The sequence below is a fragment of the Hylobates moloch genome, unplaced genomic scaffold, assembly GCF_009828535.3.
Source record: "Hylobates moloch isolate HMO894 unplaced genomic scaffold, HMol_V3 SCAFFOLD_5, whole genome shotgun sequence".
Classification (NCBI taxonomy): domain Eukaryota; kingdom Metazoa; phylum Chordata; class Mammalia; order Primates; family Hylobatidae; genus Hylobates; species Hylobates moloch.
In genome coordinates this window covers 99,038,606-99,047,197 of record NW_026652280.1, presented here as the reverse complement: position 1 = coordinate 99,047,197, position 8,592 = coordinate 99,038,606, and the positions used below count along the sequence as shown (strand labels likewise).

Here is an 8,592-nt window from a genome sequence, read left to right as displayed (position 1 = left end):
CCGTCGCGGGAGCGGCCAATCGGGAGCTCCGGCGGGCGGGGAGGCCGGGCCAGTTAGATTTGGCGGTTCAACTTCAACATGGCCGAAGCAAGTAACGCCAATGTAGGCAGCGGCTGTGAGGAAAAAAGGCATGAGGGGTCGTCTCCGGAGTCTGTGCCACCTGGCACTACCATTTCGAGGGTGAAGCTCCTCGACACCATGGTGGACACTTTTCTTCAGAAGCTGGTCGCCGCCGGCAGGTAAAGTGGAGGGAGCCGCGGTGGGAGTGTTTGTCGGCACCGAAGCTCAAATCCCGCGAGCTCAGGACGGCCGTAGGCTGGCGCGCGGTCACGTGGGTCCGCGTTGGGGGCGGGGCAGTCGGGCCAGGCGACCCAGTCAAATCCTGAGCCGGAGGAGTCAGGGTGTTTTCGCACGGATAACCTGTAGCGGACTGGGCTAGCTAGTTACTCCTTCCTCCAGGAAGCCCTGTTTTCACTAAAATTTCAGGTGGTTGGGAGGAAAGATAGAGCCTTTGCAAATTAGAGCAGGGTTTTTTATTTTTTTATTATCTTTGAGATAGGGCCTTGCGTTGTCGCCCAGGCTGGAGTGCAGTGGCGTGATCACTGCAGCCTCGACCTCCTGGGCTCAAGCGATCTTCCCGCCCCAGCTTCCCAAGTATCCGGGACTACAGGCTCGGGCTACCGCGCCCGGCTACAGAACAGGGTTTAAGTCGCTGCCCACCACTATGTGAGCAAGACATAAGCCCCCTGTCCCTCTTCGGCTCCTTGTCAGTCAAGTGACAGCAATAGTACCTTTCTCATAGGGTCGTTTTGAGAATTAAATGAGTAAATACACCTAAGGCGCCTAGGACAGGACCTGCCACATAGAAAGATTTGTTAGCTATTATGAGAATATCTTCTTCACTGGGAGATTACCAGGACTAAATGTGTTACCATGAAAAGAAACATTTTTCTTGTCTCGACTTTTATTTTATTTATTTTTATTTTTATTTTTTGAGACGGAGTCTCGTCCTGTCGCCCAGGCTGGAGTGCAGTGGCGCGATCTCGGCTCATTGCAACCTCGGTCTCCCGGGTTCAAAGGATTCCGCTGCCTCAGCCTCCCAAGTAGCTGGGATTACAGGCGCACACTACCACACCCGGCTAATTTTTTGTATCTTTACTAGTAGAGACGGGGTTTACACCATGTTGGCCAGGCTGGTCTCGAACTCCTGACCTCGTGATCCACCCACCTCGGCCTCCCAAAGTACCAGGATTACAGGCGTGAGCCACCGCACCCGGCCTTGACTTTTATATAACGTATATGACTCAAGAGTTTTGCCCATGATCCCACCACCCCAGCACATCAGTGTTGAAATGCTTCCAGGAGTTTGGTGCCCTGACCACAGCCTCTCCTCCTCTAGCCCTCTCTATCCCCACTTCCCTGTTCTTTGGCTTCACCATGACTCTCATCTATTCCCAGTCCATTCCTCCTGGGTTCAGCACTTTACCTTTCCTACACATAATTAATGATCTCTCTTCACTCATGACTCATCAAATATTTGAGTGTCAGGTGCTGGGGATACCATGAGGCAGACAAGGCCTCTTGTCTTTTTAGAGCTTGCATTCAATGGGTAGAGACGCCAACAACATCATCACATAGCCTGGTAAGATAATGAGGCCATTATTATGTGTCAACAGTGACTCAATGCCTGTAATCCCAGTGCTTTGGGAGGCTGAGGCAGGAGGATCATTTGAGCCCGGAAGTTTGAGGCTTCAGTGAGTTATAATAGCCCCATTGCACTCCAGCCTAGGTGACAGAGCAAGACCCTGCCTCTACAAAAGGAAAAAAAAAAAAGATAATGAACAGGTAATGATACCACTAGATAGGATGGTTGGGGCGCCCATTCTGAGGTGACATTTCAGCTGGAACTTGAAGGATGAGAAGGACCCAGATTATTATTATTATTATTTTTTTTTTTTTGAGGCCGTGTCTAGCTCTGTTGCCCAGGCTGGAGTGCAGTGGCTCGATCTCGGCTCACTGCAGTCTCCACCTCCCGGGTTCAAGTGATTCTCCTCCCTCAGCCTCCCGAGTAGTTGAGATTACAGGTGCCCGCTACCACAGCCAGCTAATTTTTGTATTTTTTAGTAGAGACAGGGTTTCACCATGTTGGCCAGGCTGGTCTCAAACTCCTGAGCTCAAGCGATCCACTCACCTCTGCCTCCCAAAGTGCTGGGATTACAGGTATGAGCCACCGCACCCAGGCGGAACCACCTTTTTGAAGAATTACAGAACGAGTATATAGGAAAAGGGGACAGCCTGTGCAAAGTCCCTGAGGTGATCAGATATTCCAGGAACTGGCAGAGACCTTCTTGGCTACAGCATAGTGATCATAGTAAAATGAGATGAGGCTGGAGAGGCAGGTGACAACCTTATCATGCAGGGCCTAGTTTGCCATAATAATGAATTTGATAAAATAATTTGTAATCACTTTTATGAATCAATCATGGCACGTCATCATCATATGTCCTGGCATGGCCCCTCCCTTGTTGTATTTATTTTTCCCTACTCATTCTTGCCCTTGTCTCCCCTCCCATAGTCCCTACTTTCTCTTAGTTATATGTCCCCCATTTATTTATTTATTTATTTTTATTTCTTTCAGAGATGAGGTCTTGCTGTGTTGCCCAAGCTGATCTCAAACTCTGAGGCTCAAGTGATCCTCCCACCTCAGCCTCCCAGAGTGCTAGGATTACAGGCGTGAGCCACAGTGCCCGGCCCATTTATTTATTCATTTATGAGACAGGGTCTTGCTCTGTTGCTCAGGCTGGAGTGTAATGGCACAGTCTAGGCTCACTGCAACCCCTGCCTCTTGGGTTCAAGCGATTCTCCTGTCTCAGCCTCCCGAGTGGCTGGGATTACAGGCATGCACCACCATGCCCAGCTAATTTTTGTATTTTTAGTAGAGATGGGGTTTTGCCATGTTGGCCAGGCTGGTGTTGAACTCCTGACCTCAGGTGATCCACCTGCCTCAGCCACTTATTTATAACACAAATATTTATTGACCATTGACAGTGTCAATAAATTTGTTCTAGTTCTAGTAGGGTTTGTTCTAGTTGCTGGAGATAAGGCAGTGATCAAGATGGACAAGGTTCCAATCTTCTTGGAGTAGACATTCTGGTACCATTGAAAAAAAAATAAAGGCCGGGCGCGGTGGCTCACGCTTGTAATCCCAGCACTTTGGGAGGCCGAGGCGGGTGGATCACGAGGTCAGGAGATCGAGACCATGGTGAAACTCTGTCTCTACTAAAAATACAAAAAAATTAGCCGGGCGTGGTGGCGGGCGCCTGTAGTCCCAGCTACTTGGAGAGGCTGAGGCAGGAGAATGGCGTGAACCCGGGAGGCGGAGCTTGCAGTGAGCCGAGATTGCGACACTGCACTCCAGCCTGGGCGACACAGCGAGACTCCGTCTCAAAAAAAAAAAAAAAAATAAAAATAAAATTGAGCCTGGCGCAGTGGCTCACACCTGTAATCCCAGCACTTTGAGAGGCGGAGGTGGGTGGATCACTTGAGGTCAGAAGTTCGAGACCAGCCTGGCCGACGTAGCGAAACCCCATCTCTACTACAAATACAAAAATTAGCCGGGCCTAGTGGCGCGTGCCTGTAATCCCGGCTACTCGGGAGGCTGAAGCAGGAGAATCGCTTGAACTTGGGAAGCGGAGGTTGCAGTGAGCCGAGAGATCCCACCATTGCACTCCAGCCTGGGCAACAGAGCGAGTCTCCAACTCAAAAAAAAAAAAAGATCTAACTATGCTCTAAAAGTGCACATGGTTCATAGCTTCTTAGTGCTGCCTGTCAGTCCTTGACATGCATCCACCACTTTCCCATTTCCTATCAGCTCCTCATCCATAAATTATTCCAGGGTGAATATCCTTGTACATTTCCACAGGAGCTAGTGCTAGAATTTCTCTGAGACATATAACTGGGAGAGGGATCACTGGATCCTAGAGTTTACACCTACCTCTGTTCATCAGATTACTTTCCAGAAAAGCTGTTCTTGTCCCCCCACCTCCTCACCATGACTGGGTTTTTACCATTCTAATATTTGTCATTCTGCCAGGTGTGAAAGGGGTATCTTGTTTTAATTTGCGTGTCCCTGATTCCTGGCAGGTTTGGGCATTTCTTCATGTACTTAGTCATTTCGGCTTCCTCTTCTGAGAACTGCCTGCTCATTTCCTCCAGCCTTTCATTTTCAGACCTTTTTTAAAAATGGGAGTTTTTATCTGGTTGATTTGCTAGAGTTGCTAGTATAGAAGGAAATATCTGTCTGTTGGGTGATAACTTTGTTGATGATGTCCTTTGAGGAATAGAAGTCTTCAATTAAATAAAAAGCAGCACACATTTTAACTGTTTCTATTTTCCCTTAAGAGGATGACACAGAAGGGAAATGCAGTTATCCCTGCAGACCCTTCATGAGCTGTATGGATCCTCCTGACTCCTTTTCTCAGCCTCTTGACTAACTCAAAGAGCCATTTAAAAAAATGCCAGATATAGGCCAGGCGTGGTGGCTCATACTTGTAATCACCAGCACTTTGGGAGGCTGAGGCGGGCAGATTATGAGTTCAAGAGATTGAGACCATCTTGGCCGACATGGTAAAACCCTTCTCTACTAAAAATACAAAAAAATTAGCCGGGCATGGTGGCGTGCACCTGTAGTCCCAGCTACTCGGGAGGCTGAGGCAGGAGAATTGCTTGAACCTGGGAGGCGGAGGTTGCAGTGAGCTGAGATTGCGCCACTGCATTCCAGCCTGGGTGACAGAGCGAGACTCTGTCTCAAAAACAAAAACAAAAAAACAGATATTGCTTAATCCGTTTTTTTTTTAAATCCTAATTTTCATGTCATTACTTCCATTCATTTTTTTTCACCTTATGATTTGTGCTTTTGGGGTCTTGTTTATTTTTTTATTTATTTTTTAATTATTATTTTTTGAGATGGAGTCTCAGTCTGTCACCCAGGCTGTAGTACAGTGGTGTGATCTTGGCTCACTGCAGCCTCCTCCTCCCAGGTTCAAGCAATTGTCATGCCTCAGCCTCCCAGGTAGCTGGGACTACAGGTGCACACCACCACGCCTGGCTAATTTTTATATTTTTAGTAGAGACCGGGGTTTCACCATTTTGGCCAGGCTGGTCTCAAACTCCTGACCTCAGGTGATTCGCCCGCCTCAGCCTCCCAAAGTGCTGGGATTACAGGCGTGAGCCACTATGCCCGGCCCTTAGGGTCTTTTTTATAAAGGCTATGCCCACATCTAGGTCACAAAGATAATCTCCAGTGTTTTCTTCTGTTAGCTGTTTCATCGTTTTACTCTTTTAATCTTTAATCTGGCTGGATTAAGGTACAAAGTGATAGTCTCAAGCCAGGCTTATTTTTCTAACTTTCCCAAATACCATCAACTACACAGCTCATCTCCATTGCTTGATGGAGCCCCCTTACCAATGGCCAGCTCCTAGCCCACTATGTCCCTGAGTCTCTCCTGCCCCACCGATCTGCCTGTCTCTGCCAGTGCATGTGGGTTCTTAAAACCAGGCCCTCGTAGGAAACCTTATGTTTGGTCCAGCAAGTCCCATCTTTTCTCTTTATTTATTTATTTAGAGACAGGGTTTTGCTCTGTTGCCCAGGCTGGAGTGCAGTGGCACAATCATGGCTCATTGTAGTCTCAACCTCCTGGGCTCAAGTGATCCTCCCAGCATAGCCTCCTAAGTAGCTGGGACTACAGATGTGTACCACCACACTTGGCTAACTTTTTTTTTCTCTTTGAGACTGGGTCATGCCCTGTCGCCCAGACCGGAGTGCAGTGGCATGATCACAGCTCACTGCAACCTCCGCCTCCCTGGCTTAGGTGATCCTTTCACCTCAGCCTCCCGAGTAGCTGGGACTACAGGCACACACTACCACACCCAGCTAATTTTTGTATTTTTTGTAGAAATGGGGTTTTGATATGTTGCCCATGCTGGTCTTGAACTCCTGGGCGCAAGTGATCCTCCTGCCTCAGCATCCTGAGTAGCTGCCTGAGACTACAGGCATGCACCACCTCACCTGGCCAATTTTTTAATACTTTTGTTTTAATTTTTTTATAGAAATGGGGTCTTGCTACATTGCCCAGGCTGGTCTCCAACTTCTAGGATCAAGTGATCCTCCCGCCTCAGCCTCCTAAAAGGCCAGGATTACAGGTGTGAGCCACTGCACCCAGCCTGTCTCCAGTTTTTCCTCATCTTGGGGCATTCCGCCACCCTTCCTTTAAAACTACCCCTTTCAACCTAATTAATAACCTCTTCGTTGCTAAATACTTTGGAGATATATACATGTATGTGTGTGTGTGTGTTTGTGTGTATATATATTTTATTTTTTTTCAGATGGAGTTTCACTCTTGTTGCCCAGACTGGAGTGCAGTGGCGTGATCTCAGCTCATGGCAACCTCCACCTCCTGGATTCAAGCAATTCTCCTCAGCCTCCTGAGTAGCTGGGATTATAGGTGCCCGCCACCACGCCCAGCTAATTTTTGTATTTTTTTTTTTTTTGAGACGGAGTCTCGCTGTGTCGTCCAGGCTGGAGTGCAGTGGCGCAATCTCTGCTCACTGCAAGCTCCGCCTCCCGGGTTCACGCCATTCTCCTGCCTCAGCCTCTCCGAGTAGCTGGGACTACAGGCGCCCGCCACCACGCCCGGCTAATTTTTTTGTATTTTTAGTAGAGACAGGGTTTCACCGTGGTCTCGATCTCCTGACCTCGTGATCCGCCCGCCTCGGCCTCCCAAAGTGCTGGGATTACAAGCGTGAGCCACCGCGCCCGGCCTAATTTTTGTATTTTTAGTAGAGATGGGGTTTCACCATGTTAGCCAGGCTGATCTCAAACTCCTAACGTCAGGTAATCCACCTGCCTCAGCCTCCCAAAGTGCTGGGATTACAGGCGTGAGCCACCGCACCCGCTGGATATATATATTTTAAATATTTAACGTACTTGCTTTCCTTGTAGGCTTTGACATTGTCAACCACTCCTCTGTTCTTCAGATTTCTCCCTTGGTTTCCGACATCATTCTCTGCCCCTTTACGTGACTAGCTGCTCCTTCCCGGGCTCCTCTTCTCCTGTCCTTTAAACGTGTGAACGTTGCCCTCTCCTTACTTTCACCCCCTCCTCCCATCTGATGTCTCACTGCTACTGAAGGCCTTCGGTGACTGCCCATTGCTCCTCACCAGGGCTTCTAGGCCCTGCCTACCTCTTGTGGCCCGGGGCACTCATACTCACTCATACTGACCTCCTCATTGCCTGGAACTTCAAGTGCTTTCCTGCCTTGGCATCTGCACTTGCCGTTTGCTCTGCCAAGAATGGTCTTCCTCCATCTCTTCCCTGACCCGCTCTAAGGCCACCTTGCTCCCCTGGTTATTTGTCACGATAGACACTGGTTATTTATTCCTTCATAGCACATATTGCAGTCTGCTGTTCTGTTGTCTGCTTGTTTACTTATTTGTGGTCAGTCTCCCCTACATAAAACCTAAGGTCCTTGAGGGCAGAATCTTGTCTGTCTTGTTCATCATTCTCTATTCTTTACTCATCACGGTGCCTGGTATACAGGAGGCATTCAGTACATAGTTTTAGATACATGAGGATTCCCAAGCAATATCTCCCCTGAGTTTCAGACCTCTAACTCCAACAGTCTACTACTACAGATCTCCATTTGGTGTCCCACAGAATCATCAGCTCAGCATGCGAACAGGATTTCTCTTCCACCTCTTCCCTTCCTGTGATCCCTGAGTTGGTTGAAGGAATTACCACTATCCATTCTCTAGGCTAAAGATTTGGGAGTCCTCATTGGCCCGTCCATCACTTTCACTTCCATTCAACTGCCCACCCCTGTTGGCTCCAGCCTCTCTAGCCTCCGACTCCTCCTTTCCATCCTTGCTGACACTGTCTGAGTTCAGGCCCTTACTGTCTCTCACTGGACTCTCGCACCTGCCTCCAAACTGGCCCTCCAGCCTCAGTCTTGTGTCCTCCCTCCAGTCTACAGCTCAGATTTGATCCCCTTCTCCTGCTTAAAATGTTTAATTGGTTCAGGGTTGCTTCCAGAATGAATGCAAGCTCCTTAGCACAGCGTACAAGGCCATTCCTTCCCAACTCACCAACCTCAAGTCAGGGCCGTGGGAGTACAGCGCATGCACACCTGAGTGCCAGTGCAGACCACACATGGGCACGGAAGCTCTTCTGCACCAAGTGCTGCCTCCCTGCCTTCACCCCTGCCACCTTGTCTTCCCACTGCTGCTTCTCCTCACTAGAACATCCTTCTCCTCATTTGATTAAATAGGAACTTACTCTCAGCTGGTTTCCAGAGAAAGGGCTCAATAAGTGTCATATATGAATACATATTTTTTTTTTTTTTTGAGGTGGAGTTTCACTCTTGTTGCCCAGGCTGGAGTGCAATGGCATGATCTCAGCTCACCGCAACCCCCACCTCCCAGGTTCAAGCGATTCTGCTGCGTCAGCCTCCCAAGAAGCCAGGATTACAGGCATGCACCACCACCCCCGGCTAATTTTGCATTTTTAGTAGAGATGGGGTTTCTCCATGTTGATCA

The 8,592-nt window shown here is 48.7% G+C and overlaps 1 protein-coding gene across 2 annotated transcripts in view; it reads left to right on the top strand.

The window, feature by feature from the left end:
- Positions 1-39: 39 nt before the first annotated feature.
- The window catches only part of PMF1 (polyamine modulated factor 1), a 28,268-nt gene continuing 19,715 nt past the window's right edge, over positions 40-8,592 (top strand). Inside the window, exon 1 of one of the 2 annotated variants that reach the window (XM_032154198.2) lies at positions 40-239. In XM_032154198.2, the coding sequence (XP_032010089.1) occupies positions 79-239 (161 nt within the window). In that variant the 5' untranslated portion in view covers positions 40-78. The remainder of the gene's footprint in view (positions 240-8,592) is intronic. The other variant, XM_032154197.2, reaches the window with a different exon arrangement.